This window comes from Gymnodraco acuticeps, unplaced genomic scaffold (genome assembly GCF_902827175.1).
Source record: "Gymnodraco acuticeps unplaced genomic scaffold, fGymAcu1.1, whole genome shotgun sequence".
NCBI classification, from domain to species: domain Eukaryota; kingdom Metazoa; phylum Chordata; class Actinopteri; order Perciformes; family Bathydraconidae; genus Gymnodraco; species Gymnodraco acuticeps.
Genome location: NW_022991154.1, coordinates 8,597,526 through 8,623,855, shown reverse-complemented (window position 1 = coordinate 8,623,855; position 26,330 = coordinate 8,597,526). Strand labels below are relative to the sequence as shown.

At 40.5% G+C, this 26,330-nt stretch overlaps 1 protein-coding gene across 1 annotated transcript in view; it reads left to right on the top strand.

Moving 5' to 3' along the window:
• The window catches only part of szt2 (SZT2 subunit of KICSTOR complex), a 91,401-nt gene extending 68,473 nt beyond the window's left edge, over window positions 1-22,928 (top strand). The window contains 15 exon segments of the mRNA XM_034237351.1: window positions 686-941; window positions 1,027-1,106; window positions 2,833-2,958; window positions 5,374-5,576; window positions 6,392-6,488; window positions 8,525-8,605; window positions 9,579-9,653; window positions 12,293-12,358; window positions 14,997-15,210; window positions 16,276-16,453; window positions 16,533-16,655; window positions 18,047-18,557; window positions 19,451-19,561; window positions 20,447-20,515; window positions 20,609-22,928. Of these exon segments, the coding sequence (XP_034093242.1) occupies window positions 686-941; window positions 1,027-1,106; window positions 2,833-2,958; window positions 5,374-5,576; window positions 6,392-6,488; window positions 8,525-8,605; window positions 9,579-9,653; window positions 12,293-12,358; window positions 14,997-15,210; window positions 16,276-16,453; window positions 16,533-16,655; window positions 18,047-18,557; window positions 19,451-19,561; window positions 20,447-20,515; window positions 20,609-20,752 (2,334 nt within the window). The 3' untranslated portion in view covers window positions 20,753-22,928.
• The last annotated feature ends 3,402 nt before the right edge of the window (window positions 22,929-26,330 follow it).

Genomic DNA, 26,330 nt, shown 5'->3' with positions numbered 1-26,330 from the left:
GAAAGTACTTAGCAGACTTTATTGTGTATATTGTATCCTTTGTTTATATTTTTTGGTAGAATACTTGCCTATTATAGAGTATTGTAACGTATTCTATATATTTGATATTGTTATATATTCTTAAGGTCATATATTTATACATTTAAAAAAATATATTTTTTACATATTTTTATTTTTATTTCTACAGTTTAAACGTATATGTTGACTGTTTATTTACATTTTTGTTAACAGGCTACTGTGCAATCAAATCCCAATTTGGGAACAATAAAGTTTATTTAATCTAATTAAATCTGATATGCAGTGCAGTGAATATAATTCATATACTATAGGGTCCTGACTTTGACTCAGTGTGGGCTCTGTGCCCTATGTAGCTGACTTTGCAAGTATTCATGCATTTGAGCTAATCCAAAAAGTGTTCAGAGGTGTTTAACTGGTCATTGAGATAATTTAACTTTAATATTCCTAACACTTTTTGGAATATGCTTTCAATCTGACTACTGTACATGACGATTTGAAAATACCCAATTTTGTCTTCTTTAGTTACTTGACCTGCGGTCATCCTTTTGTCTGTCCTTGCTGTCGCTTTGTTTAGCATTTATTGTCATGTCATGTCATACAAATGGTGTTCCTTGTACTTTTTTCACAGATTGTTTATTTATTCTTTCTTCTTATTTGTCTTCTCCAGGATCCCAACCCCTTCCTGAGCCCCTCCATGGAGCCCGATGCGTTGCTGCGCAGCGCGGTCCCCCCCCTGCCCAGTAAGGAGCAGGGCAGGCTGGGCCCCTCGGTCCGGAGCCTCGCCCCGCTCCACTTCCCCTCCGAGCTGCTTCCCTTCGACGAGGCTCTGAGGGACGTGTGCACCATCCGGCCCCTGATGGAGGGGGATGTGGTGGCCCGACATGGCAGCCAGCTCCTGGAGATCAAAGTTGCTGAGCGGAGAGGTTATTACTGCTACTTCTTATAAAAAGAATGTCATTTTTGTTCAATGAGCCCATCAAACCCAGTTTCCTGTGTTTGCGCTGACAGAACTGGAGAAGCAGATGAAGATAGAGAACCTGTTTGTGACGTGGCAGCAGAGATCGGCACAGTCCAACATGCCCATTTCAGTAAGTACCACAAGTCACATGCACACATCAATACACATGTAGGAATTTGTTTTTATTATCCTTTTTTATTTGCATTTTAAGAAAATATACAGTATGGTTACACAACAACAAGAAATACAGTTCTAAAAAACTAAAATACATGAATAAACAATCCACAAATCAGTAAATAATTGAATGTATAGGACACAGTAAACAGACAGCAGATACATAAATGACTCTCGTTAATTGTCATATCTAACCAGAGGGTCATTAGGATTTTTTTGTTGTTACCTTCCCCACCGTTGCCAAGTATCTGACTTTTGTTTTCAGTTTTGTCATACTAACTAGGATACAAGTCTATTTTGAGGCAAGCAACCTGTGAACAGTTGGTGCACTAGAATGTATAATTTGTCATAAGGACGGTTGGAAACAGACACCCTGGTAGCATCCAGCAGTGGGAAAATTACGATTACATTTTTTTGTAATTTTTCTTCATTCCAGGATGGAGAATGAGAACAATAAAGTAGTGTTAGTTGGTTGTTTACATATTTAAAATAGTTTGAAAAAGACACAGAAGAACATGGCTGCAGTACCAACACAGCTAAGCTGCTTCTGATCCTTTTTCATTGTAGCCACAAAACCTTTTGTGGAGTTCTCTTTCAAAACATACAGTAGGGTGTATGCCTGTCAGTCTAATTTTCCTGTCATTTAGTCAGTCAGGGCAGGAATAAGAAACATTTGACCAATCTGATGAAAATCAGAGCCGGTCAAAATGGATCTTTCTTATAATCTCCACGTCGGGTCCTGTCATCTGTGTGTTTCATGCGGCACTGGAGGCTGTAACTTTAGTGTAACATTAAACATTGCCCCTTTTTAAAACGGTTCATTTAAAAGCCAAACACCGAAATATGTTTACTTCTCTAAGCCTGGTATTAGTCTTTATACTTACTGTACTTGCAGTGCAGGCGGAATAAATGTATCGTCTAATCATTAGACTCTAATGCATGAGCATGAAAGATTTTAATGTACTTTTCACTTCATTGAGACAGGTGAAGAAGTCAAAATGGTATTACATATTGAACACATGAGAAGAAACACAATGTGAACATGCTCACAACAAATTGGATCTGACCGGTAAATCTGAATTGAGTATTAACTTCCTGCATGGTGAAAGTAGCCTCATATCAAGTGTGGCTAATTGGACCTGACAGAACCTGGGGGAGTGGTGCCGCTCACTACTTTACAGCTTTAAGGAGCCACAATTACTTTTCATTCCTCTGGGAAATCATTCAGCATTGCCATGTTTCAAAGTGGGGAATATCCGGGGCTAATTAAAAAGGTTTCAGTCTTCCACAGTGACATCTCAAGAGAGGTTACATGGTGGCATACATTTACAACTTGATATTTCAACAGACACCCACAGAGCTCATCTGAAGGTATGCAGATCCAAAGGCTTTTCCACTGGAAATTGGTTTTAGGTTGATTTTCATGCCACTGGATGAGCTTAACGACGTGATCAGACTGCATCAAAGTCAGGATCTGATAGTCGAGCCCGATGTAGTTCATACAGTACACTCAGTGTGGATTCCATCTGCTGAATCTTTGATGTGGAAGCTGCCCGTGAACACTGCTGAGCTAAAGTATAGAGTCTGGTAGACTTTATCTTGAAAGCAAAGTAGTTACATTTTCGTGTATCAGAATACCTCTGAGGGGTCGTCGTCTTATCTTATCATGGATGTCTCCGCAGGGTGCAGATTTGGAGACCCTGAAGCACTCGTCCAGGCTGGTCCACTACTGTGCCACCCCCCTCCTCTTCGACCCCACCTTCAGGAAGCAGATCCAAGAGGAGCAGATTGTTCAGCCTCCAGTGAAGGTACGTTTACAGCCTGACTTGGAGAGGAGGTTGTGTACTGTTTAACCTTTGTGTTGGCTATATTCGTCAACTTTGCTACTTTTTTTGGCACACTTTAAAGCCTCTTTTATGCAAACTCATCACCCAATACTTTTCTTTTGACATGTATGGTCAATAGACCTCATTTACACAACATGATACCTTATTTTTGAGCAAAATATTTTTTTTACTATACTTAAGATCATCATAAATGATCATGGACTGGTATATGTCAAAGTTGAGACAGGATTCAGTTTTTGAAACATTTCAAATGTGTAATTACACCACGTGCTTTGATTTGAAATAAAACACACATAATTCAATGAAAGTAGTGATCAAATATTTTTTTGCAAAGACTGTAGTTCGTTAGTTTAGAATTTGACCCAAGGACAACAAGAAGTCAAAAATGTGCCTATAGAAAGTGGTTTTATGATTGAACAATAAAGTCCACATATTAAAATACTATTTTACAAACCGCTATTTACAAGCAACACAAACTTTGTTTAAAGTTGAATAAATTGTAAACCTTTTGAACGCCATGCAATTCTATGCTAGAATTACGGGAGGTAGTTCGGTCAAACTTGGTAATATGCACTCTAAGGTTTCCAGATTAATCACGGACGTTAATTTACACATTTCCACAGGTCCTGAAAACTGCAGTAATCAAACCAAACTTATAAAAGCATATCTAGACGCATCCGTAATGAATAATTATAGGCCAATATCAAACCTCCCTTTTTTAGGTAATATGATTGAAAAAGTTGTTTTTCAACAGCTGAGTCATTTCATGTTTTTAACTGACGGTTTCGATGTGTTCCAGTCAGGCTTTCGACCAAATCACAGCACTGAGACTGCTCTTGTTAAAGTCTTAAACGACATCCATTTAAACACAGACAGTGGCAGAACTTCAGTGTTGGTATTATTAGATCTTAGCGCTGCATTTAATACTGTTGACCACAACATATTACTAGACCGACTGGAAAACTGGGTGGGACTTTCGGCAGCAGATCTAAATTGGTTTGATTCCTACTTAAAGGACAGAAACAACTTTGTTTCTATAGGCAATTATACATCAGCATTGACAAGTATGACATGCGGGGTTCCTCAAGGCTCCATCTTAGGACCCTTGCTTTTTAATATCTATATGCTACCACTGGCTCAAATTATTAAAAACAACGACCTAAGTTATCATATCTATGCATATGCCACCCAGATTTATTTAAGAATGTCACCAGGAGACTACTCTCCGATTACAACACTGAGTAAGTGCATTGCAGCATCAATGACTGGATGACTCAGAACTTCCTCCAATTGAACAAAGAAAAAACTGAGATTATTGTTTTTGGAGCAAAGGAGGACCAATTAAAAGTCATCGCAGAGCTTCAGTCGTCAGACTTTAAAACAAAAAATACAGCAAGAAATCTAGGTGTAGTCATGGACTCACCTGAATTTTAACAGTTATTAAATCTGCACATTATCACCTTAAGAACATATCTAGGATTAAAAGACTAATGTCACGGCAGGATTTAGAAAAACTTGTCCATGCTTTTATCTTCAGTAGACTCGACTACTGTAATGGTGTCTTTACAGGTCTCACTAAAAAATCCATCAGAAAGCTGCAGCTGATTCAGAACGCTGCTGCTCGAGTCCTCGAGAACACAAAAAGAGTGGATCACATCACTCCAGTTCTGAAGTCTTTACACTGGCTTCCTGTCTACCAAAGAATTGATTTTAAAGTACTATTGCTGGTTTTTAAAGCACTAATGGTTTAGGACCAAATTATATTAACGATCTCCTGCAGAAGTATGAACCATCAAGGTGTCTCAGGTCTTCTGGGACGGGTCTGCTCTCTGTTACAAGAGTCAGAACTAAACATGGAGAAGCAGCGTTTAGTTTTGATGCCCTGACCATCTGGAACAAACTCCCTGAATCCTGCAGGTCAGCTGCAACTGTTAATACTTTTAAATCCAGATTTAAAAACGTATCTTTTTGACGCTGCATTTGGATGAGTTGTTCAAATTCACACTGCAGTATGGCTTTTATTAATGTATTTTATTCCTGTTGTGTTTATTTTATTATCTTTTATTTTTAAATGCCTGTCTTTAAATGCCATTTTATAATGTGCTTCCACTGTATTTATTCTTAATTGTTTTTTATTTTATTTTGTAAAGCACTTTGGGTTGCCAGGTGCTGAAAGGTGCTGTATAAATAAACTTAACTTGCATTGCCTTACCCTTATTTTTGGAAAGGCATCTAGGTTAGCCTACTGGCTATTACTCAAAGTTTAGCATACATTATGTTTGTTTAATAATAATAATTATTGGTATACAAAAAATGGGCTGCATACATTGAAAGAGTTCTGTGAGGCTGAGTTATGTCTACTGTTCCCTGTGCCAGAAACGCCATCGCTCCAACGACTCCACGGCGTCGGGCCGGGACCGCAGCTACAGCACGGACTCTGCCGACATGCTGCCCAGCCGCCTGAAGGAGGAGGCTTGGCTGCAGGACATCTCCAGCACCTTCTTGCAGCAGTACGTCCAGTACCTGCAGAGCATGGGTTTCATCCTGGTGCAGGTCCGACCGCAGTCTCCAGCGCGCAGGTCTGCCCCTAAATATTCTTTATTTTGCGCTTTAGGTTGAATATCTACCTGTGACACTTGCTACTCTAAGCTACCGTCTTTTTTTTCGGTGTTTCACATTATATTACAGACTTTCCCTTCGATCAAAGTAGGCTCTAAAATGCATGTAAAACCACTCTGAACCATCAGAATCAGAATACCTGTATTAGTCACAAAGAGTTGAAATGTACATTGTTACAGCAAAAAAAAAAAAAAGTATTAAAGATTAAAAAAAATTATAATAAAAAAAGTTACACAATTTACAAAATACACATCTTGTAACAGTTCTGAGGATTTAGCAGCCAGGTATATATTGCACAGTTATTAACGGCATATATATATTGCACATAGCTGGTTGGTCAGTCACTTGGTATTTAACAACAAGGGGTGTTATAGTCTGTGTTATTGTGTGTGGGGGGGTCTACTAGGGGCCGTGGTGGTTTTATTAGTGGCTATATGGTTTCCATAATTTTTTTTTATGAATTGCCTTGTGAAATATAAAAATCTTTGTGAGAATTCCATATGTTATGCAGTATCACTCCTTGCTCTCTCTACCTCATGCGTCAGCATTATTAATCCAATAGTCTACATATGTGTTTGGATCTGTGCCTGACCTCTGACCCCCCCCCCCCCCCTCCGCTCTGCTGCCCCTGGTAGATGTCAGCAGAGCAGCCTGTCACTTTCTAGGCTCAGACCGTGTGATTCTCTGAATGATGTCTTACGGCTTAGCTCTGCGCGGTTCTCTCTTATTTAACCAGACCCTAACTGACCATTACAGCCCCCCCCATCTCTTACAGCATCGCCCGGGCTCGTGCTTCTATGCTGAACTCTATGTCCACAGAAGGGAGGATGTCTTTCTCTTACGTAAAGCAGAAGAGCGAGGACAGCCCTAAGGTCAGTGTTCACGGGTTGTGGTCTTTTTCACATTTAATTTCTTGCAAGAAAGTCCAGTCAGTCATACAGACAGCAAACTAAAGTTTGGGATTTTAGCCTTTATTACATGCACAAACATATATATAACACACTTCAGGAGAGGGAAAACCCCAAAAGACATAATAGGGCCCCTTTTAATTTATAGATATATATTTAGAAGCTGGAGTTAGTAGTTTATTAGTAATAGATAATAGTTTATTGCTAGTTAGTTAGTACACAGTTACTTTTTGCAAAATCGAACTGTATCCAATCTACAGCGGGAATATCTAACACCAGATATAACAAGCAGAATCAGAAACAAGTTTATTGCCAAGTAGTAGTACACATACAAGACATTTTCTCTGGTGTGTATGGTGCACATTGACTGTAAGAAAAGGTCCAAAAATATAACAATTAAAAAAACTTTATACCACTAAAGATATAGATAAATATTTATATCATTATATAAATATGAAAAAATTGTTGTGCGGGGTTCACAATATTAAAACAAAGACAATGTGCTCACAATGCGATAAAGAATTTCTCTAGAACTAAGGAGAGCTGTGCTGTGAGGAATAGTTCATTTGGGGATAGAATTAGAAAAAGTTTAGTCATAGAATGTAATATATAATGCTTCCTAAAACAGTGTTAATAGAGATAGAATGTGGTGCTGTAGAAATAAGAAAGAGTAGTGCTCCACTAGCCACTGGGAAACATGAAGCATTTTTTTGACACATAGTGGTAACCTTTTCATTGCTGCTAACATCAGTGAAGGTGCTTTGGACTAAAGCTTCTTGTCCCTTAAGGTTGAACACTTCACACGTAGGGTAGTCCTCTGTAGCCAGGTTCAGAACGGAAACTGGTTATAGGTTGTGCACATTTTTTCTGTACTCAATGGTAACACGTGCAGCATCCCCTCTGCTCTCTCACACACACACACACACACACACACACACACACACACACACACACACACACACACACACACACACACGGCCGCCACTGCGTCAGGCCGTTGTGTCCTTGGGCAAGACACTTTACCCGCATTTGCTCCTGTGGGTAATGTCCGCAGTAATGACTCTTACATGTCTAATATGTGTAATGTGTACTTGTAAAGCGCTTTGAGCACCTGTAAAAGCGCTCTAATAAAAATGTAATGCATTATTATTATTATTATTACACACACACACACACACACGCACACACACACACACACACACACACACACACACACACACACACACACACACACACACACACACACACACACACACACACACACACACACACACACACACACACACACACGGCAGAGTCAAGAGGCCAGGGTGAAATCCCAAATAATGTTTTACGACAACTATACTAGACATTGTCAGGGCAATAAAAGCTTTTTAAACACCGGTTCAACCACCGAGCAATCTTCTGCAGTGCTCTTCCAGAAGGTAGTTTTAGTGTTTTCTGCCAGAACCCTGCAGGTCATCTGAAACGCTCACTTTTTAAAATCCAGGCTGAAGAATTTTCAGTTTTTCTTCAACTGAATAAGATAACTCATTATATGTTACACTGCACTTTAACTTTTGTTCTTGTATGTTTGCACCTGTATTATTCTATTTAACTTTTTAATTTAAAAAAGAATAGAAAATGTAATTGTAATTTTCTTGCCTTTTTAAAGACTGATTTTAAATGTTTATTTACCTGGTAAGTTATCTGGTAAATGAATCCTCTTTTAATCTTTATAAACTTCGTGGAAGAGATTTTTAATGCGTATTTGATTTTTTCGAGCTTGTAAACTATTAAACATTTCTTTAATTTACAGAGCACAGGAAGTCTGTTTAATGATTTCCATCTCATTAGTGTTAAATAGCCAATTGTGTATGATTGAAACAGTACACATCCTTACTTACAAAATGTAGTTGTTCTTCCTTTTTACTGAAATTAAAAAGCAGCATATAATGTCAGCTGTATCTGCCTTCAAACACCTTCATTTGACAACCTGTGACTGTGATTTCACTTGGCAGGCCATAGCATCTGGCACTACTGCGTACCACCTCCAGAGGGCGCTGCCAGGGGGCATCGTGCTGATGGAACTGGCTTTTCAGGTGAGCAGAAGATCATGAAGGGCATTGTGCTCACCTATTTGTTTTTGGCGCAAAGGTACCTTTTCATTTTAAAGCGCTATTCATCTTTGTTTCAATAAAATTGCAAAATGTTTTTGATGCATCTCTAAATAACAAAGATTGCACAATATGACATTCATGTATATTTGTATTGACTTGCCAAGTCAAGTGGTTTCATGTTGTCTTTTTTGTATTGACTGTACACCACTGGATCAATGCAATTCCTAAAATAAGTCCAATAATTCTGGCCTTAGTCAAAGGCCCTCCTATCAGCTCCTGTAGTTAAGCACAGAGATGCTAGCAGCTGAATGCTAACATCAGCATGCTAACATACTTACAAAGGCAAAATAACATGCTGATGGTCAGCAGGATTGATGTTCACCAGTTAATTAATTGTGTTGGCATGCTTACATTTGCTAAGGAGCAGTAAAAAAAAGTGCAGCTAAAGCTAATGGTTAGCAGGTATTTTGTCATTAACCACCAGGGTATCAAACACATTACATGGTTGACCTGATGACGGTATTGGATGATAAATCAGAGTATCCCTACTGTCATTTGAGGTCAATCTCTAGGGACCACGGATGTCTGTGAATAGTCATGGCCTTCCAACCAACAGTTGTTTATATTTAGCTCTAGACTAAAGTGTAAGACCAACTGTCTGATGCTAAAGACTAAATCCTACACTTCCCATGACACTTAATAGCATCTTTAATTCAACCTGCCTGGTATAAACGTGTACACTTTAAATCGATCACCAAAGTTTATCGTGTATACTTTCTGTTACCCGATTATAGTGCCAAGCCCAACCTGAGATAATCACTAATTAATAGACAGAGTTCCTGAAGAGCCATATATTACACAAAGTAAAATGTTTACTTTCCCCAGAAGATATTAAAAGATCCAGGATTGTTGATTTTCATAAAGTAATTACACGTTCTCCTTATCGTGCTGCCAGGGGTGTTACTTCTGTGTGAAGCAGTATGCACTGGAGTGTTCCCGCATCCCCATGGGCCAGACAGTCAACTCCCAGGTAAATATGCAGACTGAGCTGTGCCTTCTCTTCTCTGGGGATAGTGATTAAAAGCATGAAAGAGAGCGCATGAGTTATGGCATACGAAGTGATTCAATACATATGCTTGACACGTGAGAATGATGTGCACTGATCTCCTTGTAGAACAGTACTGGAGCATGCTGGGACTTCTCTGAGGGGTCTCAGGGGTCAGCAAGATGTCAGAGGTCTTTCAGGGACTTGCTACAAACTTTATTTGTTTAGTAGAAAGAATTGCAGTTAGAAAATGACTACTCTCAGGACACTCTCCACCTTGTTAGGTTTATAAAAGTCTACTGTGTGGTACTAAAAGACACCTACAATCTCTCAATATGGGAAACTGCTGAAAAATGTATACCATAATGATATATTAATTTCTGCGAGCATATTTCAGTATATTTGCTGCTTTAGTTTATTTTTTATTTTGTCCTTATGACATTGTAGTGGGATTACTTTCTGAACAATGACATTTGGCGCCTGAGATATGTGTGATGTCTTCTTCCTAGGGGTTATACTGTATGTTGATGCAGTTTGTGTAACTTGGGCTCGTTGCTCTAGTTCCCCCATAGGGGAGGTGTTTGATCATAGAATTACAGTTATGGAAGGATATGCTGAATATATATTTATATATTTGATTAATCCGGTGGAAAGACTCATAACATTAGATGGATCCACATTGTGGGCATCTTTTATCACGGAAAGATACGACCAAGAGAACATAAACATGTGTTATTTATAAGCATTTATACTACCAACTGATGCTGTGTTTTTCAGGGGAGTAGAGTCTGGAAATGACAGCAGACTAAAATAAGTGAGGCATCTCTGACACAATATTGAGTTTGGCAGTGTATCTTATCATTTCCTCCCAGCACAACTATGTGGACTCATTAAGAAATCCATACAGTGTTATTCAGTTGCCTGTATGTTTTTGTATGTTTACCTTCAGTTGAGGGTTCTTTGCTTTTATGACAGTTTAGTGTTTCTTCACTGCTCTGGGTGTCACTCATTAGGCCACTTAATGTTAAGATACAAATGGCAGCGAACATCAGCATTTTATATGAAAATATGTAGCGAAATCAATTTATTTAAGTAGAATTTGCTCTCAGGGTTGAATATGCAAATCTTTCATTCAGCATTAAACATTAGGATATTTTCCCTCAACATTTTCTGTGAGCCAGCAACAAACTGTCTGACAGAGCTGACCTTAGACAGAATAGAACGTTTTTTGATACCATTTCAAAATGATTCTTCTGAAGATAGATGTGGAAGAAATGTTATGGTACAAAACGTTTCCTGTACATTTGAATATATATGTTTTAAGATGGCTGAGGAACTCTACTATGTATTCTATTCATACAGCTGTGATTTGACTCCACATAATCAGAGAGGCAATTTCTCACATCTGTGATTTTGCATTTTTTAAGGATTTAAAGGATCAGATGTAACTCTAATCCCGTCTGCCACCAACCCAAAGCTTCATTTCTCACCTAAATCCTGATCTATATCACAAACTGTTTCCATTCTCTCCCACCTGTGACTGATCCATTTTCAGATGAACACACTGGTGCGCTTTGATGTGAGATGTCAGGCAGAGATGTCAAAGATGTTGTGGCATTTGTTACCTGGTGGTGTTGTGAACATTTCTCTAATCTGTGGCTTCATGCTCAGATAGAGGGGGTGCAAAAGGGTTAAGGTGCAGAGAAAGGCAGAAAGCATGCATTCATTACAGCTACTTTGTTTACTGAGAATGTTGTGAAAAGGCTGAAAATCGACTTAAATAAGCAATTAATTTAAATAGTAATAATTATTCTAAAGGGAATTTTCTTTGTCTTGTTCACTGAAACACACACGTATTTATATAACGTGAATAATGATTAATAAGGCTAATGTATATAGAGTGGTGCAGTGATGAAGTATTTGTGTAGGCCGACCCAGAAGTTAGCAATTTATAAGATGTTTGTCAAACACATGTTTATGATACTTACACATTTCTTCAGCAGGATAATCTCCACACAATAACACCACTTTATATTTTTGTAGTGTAAATGAAAAAGTAAAAATCCACATTACTTCACATCACCACTGCTAAGCTAAAGGCTGCTAATGTTTGGCGATTCAGCGATTCTCAAATGTAGAACTTACTTGTGTATTTATGTCGTATTAAATATCAGCTTGTGTTAATCACAGACCTCATGACCTAACTCAATTGCATGTTTTAGTGACTCATTCCTGCACCATAGCACAACAGGTTATTAAATATAGAAGGAAATATGTAATGTCTGTATATTCATGCATTGTGTTTTACACGCAAACTACTGTACTGTACCTGCAGTGCTGTCTCATGGTGATAGCCGTCGACTTGTGGAATACTTGGTTACTCTTAAGTGAACGGCCCAAGGTTTTCAATATGTGCACCAGCCTTATCAAATGCCTTTCCACAGCTCTAACGTGTGTATGTAATGTGTCTCATCGCATTTTTGTAGTATGGAAAAACATGTTCTTATTTATTCTTGTAGTATGTCTTCAGTCTTCCCTTTCATCCATCTGTTTGTGTGTGAGTGTCAGGATGTGTGTGTGTCAGTGTGTCTGCCTAGTCCCACCTCATGTCATCTCTCCATCAGGGCAGCCTCCTCACCAAACCTCGTTGCAAGCCGTTCCCAGATGCCACCCCAGTATCTGACTGTGCGGTATGTCCCATTCTCACGGGAGGGGTGTCTCCCTACAATCAGGCTTCATCCCCCCCGAACCCCCCTGCCGCTATGCTTGCTGCCATCTTTCTTTCCAAACCTCCATATCTGTGTTTTTGTCTCTTTGGGAATGAATGGGTCTCAGTGTTCTGTCATGTAGGAGTTACAGTTGCTAACACATACTATGAAGACTGACCAAATAAGGAACTCAAAGGTCAGGTGTTACTCCTTTTTTTGAGTTTCAGGTCTGAGTCCCGCTGCGCTGTGATTTTCTGCTCCTTTCAACTTTTATCAGGGCTTCTGTGGTCCGTGCTTGCTGGTTTGGGTGTCTCCGCTTGTGTTCGTTCAACTCCTGCTGGCCCCTCTGCCCTCTCTCTGACAATCTTATCTTATTTTCTCTTGCATCTTTGGTTGCCAGTGATATATTGGAGCTATAACTTTCCTCCAGGGTTTAAATGAAAAACATGGGGCTGCTGCTGCTGCTCTGCTCGCTAAAGATGATCATATTGACAGACTGTGAAATGTGCTTGGATTACATGGCACTATATTGATTCAAGTTTGTTTCCATGTACTGTGTGTTGGCATGTGGGTTTCACATGTGAAAATGAAGAAGTGTGAAAACATCATTCACATTTAACGTCACAGCTAGCTAGCTGGCACTGTTAAACTAGCATTCTGTGATAGATAGCAAGCTAACTACATAATATAAGATTGAACACTAGTGTTCGGTTGTTATAGCCAATAAAAGAAAATAGTTAACTATAATTAACTATAATTCATTCAAATTTAAATGGTAGAGATAAACGTTTTTCAATTACCTATTATTTGAGCGGGTTAGAATCCCAGGCTGCCTAGCGCTAGCTTAAATAGGTCAAATCTGCTGAGTGAAGTATTTGATGTTCCAAAGTTTACATTTTCCAAAGTTGAAGTTTGAGAATATATATTGGCTTGGTTTTAATTTCACATGTGAAATTGAAGACATGTAAAAACATAAATGTCCCTTTACGGCTAGCTAGCTGGCTTTAACAATTTATGACCGTTAAACTAGCTTGCTGTAGTAGTTAGCAAGCTAACTGCTAACTATATATGATCGAACCCTTGTGTTCAGTGGTTATAACCAATAAAAGAAGAAAATTAACTTACTTATAATAGGTTTTCATATTATTATTCATATATTATTTTATTTTATGGACACAAAAAAGGTAAAAGTTATCAAAGAAACCCAGACAAAATCCACAAAGGCATGTGTGGTTTCAGAGCATTTCTCATTGAAATGTGTTCACATTATTCGTAATGCCTGTAATACTTTATTATAAAATGTGTATTTTAATGAACTTGGATTCATGATCTTAATCCTGGCTACGGTGCTCGCCAGAAGAACACAATCCACATTAATTATAATGAATATCTAGGAACAACCTAAAGAGGTTTTGTCAGATAATTGTACACGCTTTCTGTGTGAAAAATACTTACTTTCCACTCAAATTTATATTTTGTTTGTTTAAAATGCATGCTTCATTGTTTTGTCTTTTTGAGGACGGTAAGTAGGCCTACAGCAGAACAAACTGAAAAGTAAAATGCCAATGGTTCTTGTCCTTCTGCAATCAACTTGCTTTGTGTATTGTCTTCTTCTTGTTTGACCCCATATGATTACAGCTTCTGCCATCAATGCAGCCACTGTCATGTATAGTCATTCCACTTGTGAGACCAGCTCCGTGACTCTACTCTACAATGTGTTCTTGTCAAAGTTACACAGGGTGTTAAATTAGCTTGAACATGAACCGTTTGGGATTACAGGTTAGGAAGTATTAAATATGAGCTTCATAATCAAGAGGAAATGTATAACCTCTGAGCTAAAGAGATCTATGACGTCCCAGCAGCCTCCTGGCTCTGTCGATAGCAGGCTAAGAGGTCACAACTAATTTGTCTGCCAGACTGCATGAACACCACGGGTGAGAAGAAAAGTTCATCTTTTCATTCCTCTGTGCAAAAGAAGATAACATTCTTATCTCTGAAGTGATGAAGGGGAACGTCTCCTGCCCTTATGCTAGTTTCTGAAAGTGTTGAGCCAGGAAAAGGTGCTGAAAGGTTCCAGACACCGACATTGATGAAAGTTTTCTCCAGCTAAAGAGAGCCACGCAGTTATTCTTGCCTCTTTGATTGAATAAAGCCTATTTGTATAGGTTCCAGGCAAATGGTCCGGATGAAAGTAAAAGCAAGAGGCACAATTGTTATTGGGCTGTAATTAACTGCACACTCACTGCAGCCATTTACATTTGCAATGAATGCTTTTGTCAGCCCCCCTTTGATGTTGGATTTAATTAAATAAAGATTCTATTATGAACCTGATTGATATCTAGTTGCTTACAAAAGGCTCTCACCAAGGTGTGGGAGTCAGAGCCAACAGGGCCTTAAGGTGCACCGCACAAAGCAAAAGCAAAGCAGGTCACTGCATAGAGCTGATTACACAGATAAGCAGGCAGAAACGGTGCTGCTCAGTGCCAGATTCTATTCATTTACCAGTGATGTGTGTAATGAAATTGGCCAGACTTGAGCTTGGAGGTACTTGAAGAGTTGTTTTTCCCTGTGACTTTCTCTCTGTGCTGGTGCTGACTGTGCCCCCCACCCTCTGCTTTAGCTCTCCATGCTCTTCACTGAGGAGTGTGATAAGGTGCGGGACCTGATGCACGTTCACTCCTTCAGCTACGACTTCCACCTGCGAGTGGTTCACCAGTACCTGGTCGGCTGCCACATGACGCTCCGCCAGGGCTACCAGCTCACCGACTTCCTGGACGACTTCATCTCACATCACCCCGATATTCCCAAGTTTGGACGCAACCATGTCTTCCAAGGTGACTTTTTAGCACAAAGTCATATTAAAGTCACTCCCAACTGCTCCAAACATGTAGAATCCCCTGAAAAGAGAAACACATTCGGCAAAAAACATGAGATTAGCTCACAGTGGATTAAAAGTAGCAGTCTACTTGCCTGAATTGTGAATCCAGAAAGGTTGTGTACCCCAAGGTTTTACGTGAGAAATGAAAAGAATGGATCCCCAGCAATGAGAAACTGCACAGAGGGGACATCTCAAATTGGTTGACCGGTCAGCTAACCAATCAGAGCAGAGAGTGAAAAGAGGTGCTGCAGCACAGGCAGTATGAGATAAATGAAGAGCTTTTTGAACATTAAAGCAAACACGTCACTACATACAAATATGATCTTAAAATGAGCAGAATAGCGCCCCTTTACAGAGAAACACTCATGTTTGCTATCATGGTTCCAAAATAATAGAAAGAGCTCCCCTTTAATATCGAGACAGCGCAATCTTCTGTTGCAGACTGAAAACCCACTTATTTTTTAAGCCTTGGCCAATAAACTCAAAATGTTTTGCAGTACCTAAAATATTTATGTAAATTAGGACTAATGCACCAACGCTTACAATAGTTTGGCTTAAGTGATACATCTGCATTTCTTGCTGTTCTGAGTTTCTCTCTTTGTGGGTCGCTTAAGATAAGAGCTTCACCTTGTGAAATATAATGTAATATTTCAATAGTGATACCACACAAGCTGGTCTGACGCAGTATTTTTAGTTTAGGGTATTTATATCTAATTTATGTTTAATAAACTACCGCAAGAGATAAGTACACAATATATTTGACTCGGCCAGGTGCTTAGAAGAAGTCAGGGGCAGCATCTCACATCTGCTCGGCTCACACAACGTCATTAGTAAAGGAAAAAGAGAAAAGCAGATGACTAATTAACAGCAGAAACCTTTCTGAGTCATTCAAGAGATAAAGATAGATATTTCCATCATCATGTTTTCACCTGAAGGGTTTTATGGCGCTGTGGGTTGGCAGGAAGGAGTGGGAGATGTTTTGATGATCTCTTTGAGAGTCTCTGATCTTTATCTACATCAGGGAGCTTTTCCATCTCCACGGGGATGATAACGGCTCATCAGCTCTACAACTACATCACCGACCACGCCAGCACCTACGGCATGAAGCCGCTCCGCATGTCCAAGGCTGCCGTCTCCACCGACAACAAGAAGGGGCCGCCTGACCTGCACGAGTACGCCCTGGTGGCTCTGTGGAACAGGTACAATACATCAGTCACAGAACACACACGGTATGTTTGCAGTAGTTTAACCACTTTGCTCTCTTCTTTCCTGCTTTAGTTCGGGCTCTTACAAGGATCTGGAGGGCCTGCACCACCACGATGACTTTGACGTGTCCCTGGTGGTGTGCCATAACGCCGCTCCATTCGAGGAGCAGTCCGATGGGGAGAGGCATTTGTTGAGGTAAAGATATAACGGAGACAAAATGACATAAAGTGTGAGCCAAAAAAAAGCAAAACCATTGCACGTTAGCTTGTTTTTTCTGAAAACGTATTTGTTCATTGAATATCTACATTAAAAGTGACGATAAAGTGAATTATTCATAGTTTGGATTTGAATGTAAATTGTCTATTTTGATATTCGAAAGAACAGTCTGAAGGCCCCTTGGTTAGTAAAGTATTGTACTGAATAGGACATTTTCCAGTTGAAGAATAACATTTTCTTGGCATGTTTTCATTGTTGCAGAAAAACTTCGAAAAGCTTTTGCATGCTATAAATATTTCCTTTCTCTTTCTCTTGCACAATAAAACTATAACAGCTTGCACTATAACACTCAAAACATACTATTCTGTACACACACACGTTACTTATGTTCTATCTGATTTGCATATGAGCAAGCAAGCAGGCTTTTATGCACGTATGCTCACCCTGAAATACAGCCATACAAGCTCATTACTGTAACATAGCTGCTACTGTCGGTCTGTGCTTCTCTTCTATAGGATGCCTGAGTGAGCTGCCCTGTGCCTGTGTTCCTTTACTAACTGTATCCATAACTTTAACTACCTAAACATAATGATCCTACTGCAATCGTATTATGATTAATACAGCATACACTGTCCATGCCCATTAACAATACTGTAACCATTAACAGACCCAACATGTTCTACTAGGTTTAATACCCCACCTGGAGTTTCTGCCCATATGGAGCGCAGACGACTCTCCTGTTACTATAATAACATATTACAGAAAATATCAGAGTAGATGTATCTATCTTTGGCAATTGCATGCTCATGCTAGGCTGTAAGAAAGACTCTGACAACGCTTTGAGGGGGTAAGCATGTATTATGTTTACTAAAATAGGACAATGTTACTAAGAAAATAAATGATCTCTCTCTTTCGCAATATTAAAAAAGTCTTAGTATTCATAAGCAATAACATACTATGTTGCATCCTAGTACATTGTGAGTTTTTTGTACATGTCATGGTATAACAAGTTGCTAATGAAGGCTAAGAAGGTTTATGAGTATAAACATGAAAACAATAAATAAGCTCACCTTGTTGTTTCTTTGTCGTTGCCTGATTATGGAACGCCCTCTATTGGCTACTGGCTCTTATTATGTCACACAATGAAGACATCTTTAAAGCGACTGAATCAAAAGAATGTTGGGAAATAAATATAAATTCAATGTCATGCCATGACCAGAGGCCACAGTAATGATGAATTCTTAAAGGTTTAAGTAGCCACTCATGACCAATTCCTCTCTACATATGAAACACTGATGTATTGTCCACCTCTGATGACAATGAGCCAACTCTGACTGCTTCTCTAAACTCTCACGTACCTTCATATACAGGTTGCGGTTCTACGTGATCATGACGAGTCAGAGAGAGCTCTTCCCCCGCCTCACTGCCGACATGCGGCGCTTCAAGAAGCTTCCTCAGATCCCCCGGGACCCCTCTGAGCTGGGGGGCTGGCTCCCCACAGACCAGGCAGAGGCCGGCGGTTTCCCTGGAGCCGAGCAGGACCTCTGGGAGGAAACACCATCTGAAGCCGCAGCCGCTTCCACTCCCAGCGACGGAAACGAGTTCTACCCTCTGGCGGGGGGCGGGGCTGAGGCCCAGAGGCTGCTGTACCCCTCCCCTCTGTTCCCTCTGCTCAACAACGAGGTGCTGGCGGCCCGCAGACAGATCCAGACCAGCGTGGAGCAGGCCATGGGCCACTGCCGCAGAGACAACCTGTGGAGGAGACTGTTCCACGGAGAGCACCTGGACAAGCTGAAGCTCACCAAGCTGTCCTTCAGCGAGCTGGAGGAGCTGCTGCAGGCGGTGCAGAGCCGCTCCGTGGGGGACATCGACCCCCAGCTGGTGAGCCTCCATGTGTCACCTCCACCAGCCTCTCAACAGTGGTCGAAGACACACTCAGATCAGTAGCAATTAGCAGTACTACATTTTATCTTCCTGCTATATATATATGTGTTTTTTATTAATTTTTTCCAAGGATTTCCTACATTAAGGCATGTGTTGCATGCTTTTAACGAGTATATTAACTTATACATTTTTTTTTTATTATAATTTTTTAAGCATCCGTCCAGGGACTACAATGAAAAATAGCCTCTTGCATTACTTTACAGAAATGTCTATTAGTGTGCACTGACCCTGTTAAGTAAGTAATAAATACTCTGTTACAAGTAACAGTCCTGCATTCAGAATCTCACAAGTACAAAAGTAATGGCTTCAAAATATACTTACAATACCTAAATTAAACGTACCTGTTTGATGGAATATCCCATTTTAGAATCATAAAAAATGATAGTTTTATCATTTTTATCACTTTATATACTGCGGCTGGATATCTTTAACTTTACCTGGATGTCGATATGTATTATTATTATTAGTAGATTTAAATTTTATATAAGCTAATTATGTTAATCTGTACCTGCAATTGTAGTGGAGTAGAAAAACATGGACATGTCTGAACGGTGCTGTGTGTGTGTGTGTGTGTGTGTGTGTGTGTGTGTGTGTGTGTGTGTGTGTGTGTGTGTGTGTGTGTGTGTGTGTGTGTGTGTGTGTGTGTGTGTGTGTGTGTGTGTGTGTGTGTGTGTGTGTGTGTGTGTGTGTGTGTGTGTGTGTGTGTGTGTGTGTGTGTGTGTGTGTGTGTGTGTGTGTGTGTGTGTGTGTGTGTGTGTGTGTGTGTGTGTGTGTGTGTGTGTGTGTGTGTGTGTGTGTGTGTGTGTGTGTGTGTGTGTGTGTGTGTGTAGGACTGTTTCCTGACCATGAGTCCTGCCTGGTACCAGAGTCTGATCCGGGTCCTGCTCAACCGCTTCCCTCAGAGCTGCAGACACTTCGACGACAACGGCATCCAGTATCTGGTGAGAACACTCCTTCTATATGAGAGCAAATACAGCATGGCAACAAGAGACACTGATGCAGTCAGCACAATATGGGTTTCTTAGGGTTCGATTTGAATGGAGGTCTTTACAGAGTGTCCCAAGTCAGCGTTTCTTTAGCTTCTACATGCTGTGAAACATGGGAACAATCATTGAATTTAAAGAGTAGTCACTGGGAGAGCTCAGTGTTGAAAGAAAGACTCTTGAGGGATTATTATTATTATGGGATTCTGAAAATGAGAAAGCTGGAGATCAAAAGAATGTGCCTCACTTCTCCAGACTCACAAACTGAAAGCACAGCCTGATCCCTCCTCTGCGTCTCCTTATTATTTGTCGTATTTTCTTGTCAAATGTTAGGTTTTCTTAAACGTTTGTGTAACTGGTTGTGTGAAGTGAGAGAACTGAGCTTTCTGAGCTCAAGAACTCTGATTGAACAGCTCTGACTGGAGCATGGCTGTATAACGAGAACTGGATACAGCGTTGGAGGCGGGGAAAGTTGCTTATTGGCCAGACTTGTTGTAATAGTTATTGGTTTGACTCATGAGATTTGACATCATGAAAACAAAATCTAAACATATGACTGTATTTATGGACATGATATAACCATACAGTTAACATGTCTTCAATCAGCCAGTTTATTGTGTCTGTGCTGAAGAACATTTAAGTATTTAGTGAAAAGATAGGAGTTCAGGGAAATAAACCATATCTGCAGTCAGCAGCTTTGCACACGTCTCTGTTTGATCCGTCAGTGCTTTTTTTTTTTCATGGTCACCCAAAAAGTGTTTCCTACATGTTTATCATATTTAAGATCACAAGTCAAAGTCCCTGCTCTTAAATCTATATTGATGTCTGTCCTCTTTGTTTCAGGCTGTTCTGAACCAGAAGTTCACCGACTGCTTCGTGCTGGTCTTTCTCGATGCCCAAGCTGGAAAAACTGTGAGTTATGATACTGATATGATTCATTATTAGGACACTATAGTTTTGCAAACATTCCAGCGTTGTTTCTTTCTCCCTCCCATCTTCCTGCAGAGCCTAAAGGTTATGTTCAGGGAGCCCCTGCCGTCACAGCATCAGGCCGGCAGCAGCCCCCCCCCTCAGCTGGTGTCCATGTATCACCACCTGGAGTCTGTCATCAACACCGCCTGCTACAACCTCTGGACGGGGCTGTTATAGAGCATGGATGGAATCACCTACACCCAAACAGAAACAGGAAGCAGCAGAGGAAGACGAGACGAGTCCTCCTCCAGCAGCTCCACCTATCCATCATAGAGCAGCATGGAGGAGAGCCTCACATGGGACAGTAATGGAGCTGTGTGTATGCAGCTCTTTCAGTGTAAAGGATGCTCTCAAACCTAAAGGGAGCCAACATAAACCCAAACACAATCAAACCATTAGGGGAAACATCTGATTATAACAAAACGGCTAGCTCAAAATTAGCCTTCATCATCTGATATACTTACTTGTTACTATGCATATACCAGTACTTCTTTAGAGATATGCAGAAGTTAATCACTTGATGGATGCATTGATGGCACTTACACGTTTTGTTCAGCTGTATAGTGTCCCCATATATTAGCCATGTTAGCCTATCGACACGGTGGCATGGCAGCGTGTCACGTGGGCTAAGCTAAAAGCAGCTAATGTTTGCTGAGGTGATGTTAAGAAGCCTTATTTCATTTTGATGAGCATATTTAATCTTCTAACACATAGAAGCTTCTGACTTTTACGAGTGGGGTATCTACTTGCGTTTTTTATGTTGTCGAACAAAACGTGAACATCTCTTCAGCCTGTAGCAAATACAGATCTTATTTCAGTCAGATAGCCAAAAACACATTACAAAAAAAAACATTGATTTTAAGACAAGCCAACTGGAAGTGGTCAAATACTCACTTGTTCCCAGGTTTTAGGGGCTTGTTCCTGTGAGGTATTTGAGCCAATTTCACTGATGGAAGAGTCAATGTCTGCACAGGGTTTCCCAGTGTATAACAGCAGGGGCCCAGCACCTCTGCTCACGTCATGTACATTGATTAAGTTATGGAACATAAAGCCTCAAGGTAAATGAGCACAGCTGCAACATAATGCTGGAAATACACTTTGGCTCAGGTTGAACTGTCCAAAGGTAACGTCCTATGTCTTCTTTCCTTGACCTTTAAGAGGTCAAAAAAGATGTGAAGGAAGATTCAAAAATAATTTCAAAAAAGATGTTTTCAGTTTATCATTCTACTTTTTGTTTGTTATTTGATAGGCTGACTAAAGATCCAGCTTGGAACCAAAATGTCCTCAGTGGGAGCAGTTTGATGGGCGGGGTCCTCAGAGTTTTTCATGTATTAGGTCTACCTAGAGACCTTGAGCACACCGAGACGTTTAGGATTTAGGGAGTGTCCTGCATTGTGCACTGACATGTTCTGACACCGTGCTGTTGAAGGAGACATGTTGGAGACACTACTGTGTTTCTGTCTCTTCAAATCTTTCACAGAGAAATACCTTCAATGTAAATCAGCAGTTTAGATTGCTTGAAAATCATGCTTAATTCTGAGAGGTGTTTTCAACTGCACACGTTTTGTAATGAGTGTTGTTATTGGCCTGCATTACTTTAGATCTTGTGCCTTTCGCATTTCGCTAGCTCTTCATACCACATCAGTGTTCTCTACAAGTGTGAGAGCTGGGGCGACTTTGAGTAACATTTACAAAAGTGTCAATCCCACTTGAACACCACTGCCATATATCTGTTATCTGAAGTGCCTTTTTCTCTCTTTTATTTCATTGTATCCCCAAACGTATGAAGTGAAACTGTTGTTGGCTCTGCATAGAAGATCTTGATGTTGTGCAGTGAATGTGACAGGAAGATAATGGGTAATATTATCTTTGATGATTTGCATAATAGCATGCCACATGTCATCAGAGGCGAGTGTTTCCAAAGTATCTTTAGGATGATGAGTTGACTTGTGTTTGTTCTGAAACAGTGCGGCTGGTAATCATACCTCCATTTACAAGAGGGCATGAGGCCAGCGTGATAAGAGAGTGTGACTTTACAACAAACACTTGATATCCACTTCAGTAAAGACACGCAGCCTTACATTTCTACACATTTTCACAGGAAGGAAACCAAATGTCTGAGCTTATTTGTGGACGTAAAATGAAGAAACGTCAAGCAAAGTAGTTCTCACTGCTTCAAATAATGAGTCTGAATGTTAAACACTGGATATCCATCACACAAAATGTGATGGAGTTAGCATTTGTACTGTATTATAAACACAGCACCCTCTTACTGTATAATGTAATTTATGTATATACGAAACACTTTATACAGTATGTGAAATGCTAAATAAAGCAGTAGGATGACTGATAATGTTGTGAATCTTTTTTACAAGACTTAGAAAACAGTCACTCAACATTATTAACGGGCCGTTTGTTATGCATGGATAACTGAGTTGGCTTAATTCGATAAGCCTGAATATGAAGTTCTTAAGAGAAGGCCAAACAAATATTTATTTACTTTTTGTAGATTGCTAAAGCATAATTCTCTGAAAACCATGTGCCCGTTATTCTCTCTTGAGAAAAAACCAGAAACCAACCGGAATACATTTATTCAAGTATTTAGGATGGCATTATTTCTACAGAACAAAGCAGCAAACTCATGTGAGAAGTTAATGAAGAAGTGTCCAAACACTGCATTCTAATTCTAATCGCAAACAGGGAGCGACTCCTGGTGGTAAAAAGTATTCCAGTTGTATAGAAGTCTATGAGAAAATTACCCTAGTTTTGTCTTGATGTAAAAAGAAGTCAGGTTGTACAGAAGTCTGAGAAAATGACCCTAGTTCTCTCTTAAGGGTCAACTATTACGCTAAATCCACTTTTTCATTTTTCTTCTGAAAGTTAGCAGATCAGATTTTGGCAACTCAGTGATGTCACAATGTTTGTTGGGGTTATACAATCATTAGCCAATGACCAGCCAAGGGAACACCACCCACCTTATCACCTGAATCTCCTCCTAGAGCACTATTGTGTTTTTTTTTTAACCAATCATCTCACAGAGGCGCGTGGCCAGCAGTAGCTCATTAAAGCTACAGACCCAGAATCAGCACTTTAGGAACAGGGCTGAAACAGAGGGGTGCTACAATGATCTGTTTGGTGTTTCATCCAAACACTTCAGAGACAGGTTTTTCATACATCTCAGACCTATAATATATTGATGAAAAAGAGTATATATGGGGACCTTTAAAGTATTACCCCAGTAATTATGTTTCTGATGTGTTCATGGTCTCGATCTGTAGTTTCAAGTAATTTCCAATACAGGATGATGATTACTCAGTAAATGATGGTCCCATTGAGATAACATAGAAGATAAAGCAACATATACTAAAGGCCACCTTGTGATTGACAGGATGATACAATAGGCGCATTCACACCGCAGTACTTTTCCCACAAAGGTTCATCAGAACTTAGTTCATGAGAACTCTTTAGTTCTCATGAACTAAATACAGATCGCATTCATTAGGCAAATGAAGCCGCTGACGTCACTTCTTCTTCTTCTGCTTTGGGTTTACTGGCAGGCCGCAAACCACTTCACGGCGTATACTGCCGCCCAAAGTCCCCGGAGTTGGGGACTGGCTTCAGTAGAAGCTGCTGGGACTCCTAGCAGCTTCTACTGAAGCCTTCTGAGTAAATCGCCAGAACGCCGACACCTCCTCATCTCCACCGCTCCCATGTTTTATTTTGTGTTGCCATAAGTTAGTCTCTCTGCGTTTCTGCGCTGGGCTAATGCTAATAATGCTAATGCGAGGATAATAAAATGGCGGTTTCACAACACTTTTTGGGAGTTTTACGGGGCGTGGTTTGCAATCCGCCCAGCCAATCAGACATAGGAACCTTTTTCTCCCACGAAAGTCCCTGCTCTCTAGCACCTCATTCACACCAACGGTGTTTCAGGGCCGGTTCGGAGCTGGAGCTTGAAAAGCACCGGGGTTTCCTCTTCACACCGCAGCGGAGCAGCCTCTTATACCTCATTCACACCAACGGTGTTTCGGGGCCGGTTCGGATCTGGAGCTTGAAAAGCACCGGGTTTTCCTCTTCACACCGCAGCGGAGCAGCCTCTTAGCTCCGGAATCCGGTTCGTTTCAAGCACCAAAAAATTGCTTACGTCGAGGTGGGGGCAGGGGCAGGGGCGGGATCAACTCCTGAACAACAACAAAAAGCCGGCGTTGTATCCAGCTTGTACACAACGATGGAGAAACTTAACAAGCAGCAGTGGTCCACTGAAGAGACCAGCTACCTACTGGGAATCTGGTCTTCCGAAGAGGTACAGAGGAAGCTGGAGCACAATCGGCCATTGTTGTTGTTGTCGGTGTCAGCTGTGAGGGGTTTCCGCGCGGTTTGGCTTAATGAAGCAGGCACGCAAACGGTTACGTCATGACGCAAACGATGACGCAATGATGCAGCACCAGTCTGACTCTGGGCGGTGTGAAAAGAGCCTCCGCTAAACCGAAGAACCGGTTCTGAACCTGAAAAGCTCTAGCACGGAGCTTGAACCGGAGTTGCGTTGGTGTGAATGAGGTATAAGCTCCGGAATCCGGTTCGTTTCAAGCACCAAAAAAGTGTCCGGCCAGAGCAAAAGCACCACATACGTCACGATTACGTCGAGGCGGGGGCAGAGACAGATCAACTCCTGAATAACAACAAAAAGCCCGCGTTTTATCCAGTTTGTACACAACGATGGAGAAACTTAACAAGAGTTTCAGAGTTTCCGTGTTTCTCCCATATACTGTATATATAAAGGTTTATGCTCATGGTGAAGCAACGTGTCTGCGTGTTAAGGTGGAACCTGAGCATTCACGTTGATCACCTCTCATTATAACATATTATAAATCTATAAAACTATAAATATTAAACTTTACTTCACGTGTTCATTTGAGAACAGCTGTTACATACCTGGGTGAAGGTTACAGTTCATTTAAATGAAAGATACAATGTTACTCCACACTCATGGTTCAGTCCACCTTAAGAAATAAGACCGACCTCGGAAGCAGTTGTGTTTAAAAAAAAAACTTTATTGACACGAGTACACTATTTTATAAGAATAGCCGTTTGGCTTTATGAAGCAGGCATGCAAACGGTTACGTCATGACGCAAACGATGACGCAACGACGCATTACCAGTCGGACTCTGGGCGGTGTGAAAAGAGCCAGAGCTAAACCGAAGAACTGGTTCTGAACCTGAAAAGCTCTAGCACGGAGCTTGAACCGGAGTTGCGTTGGTGTGAATGAGGTATAGCAGGGACGGAAAAGGGGGTGAAAAGGTTCTCATGAACTAATTTTAGTTCCGGCTCTTTTTGGTGTGAACGCAACATTTCGGAACTATATCGGAACTAAAGTGGGAAAAGTACTGCGGTGTGAACGCGCCTAATGGTGTTGTGTGGTTTGGGTGCTGTCTGTTTCATCGTAGAGCTTCGACCTCAAAGTGTTTTTTACTTCATGAAAGTTCATTATTACTTTTGGTAGCATTAAATAATGATGTATTATTCTGCGTCTGGTTGTGCTTAGCCCCATCCTCTTGTGTCAGTTCTGGTTCCAAAAAACAAGATGGCGACGGCCAAAATGCCACACTCAAGGCAAAAAAACAAAATCCATCAAACAAAAGGTGACAATGTCCACCTCTTATATATATATATATCTTCTTGTCTTTAAACAGAATACAGAAAATCAGCTTTCCTGCTAAAGTCTCCTCTCACTTCCAATCATTCACAAGTTTTAGA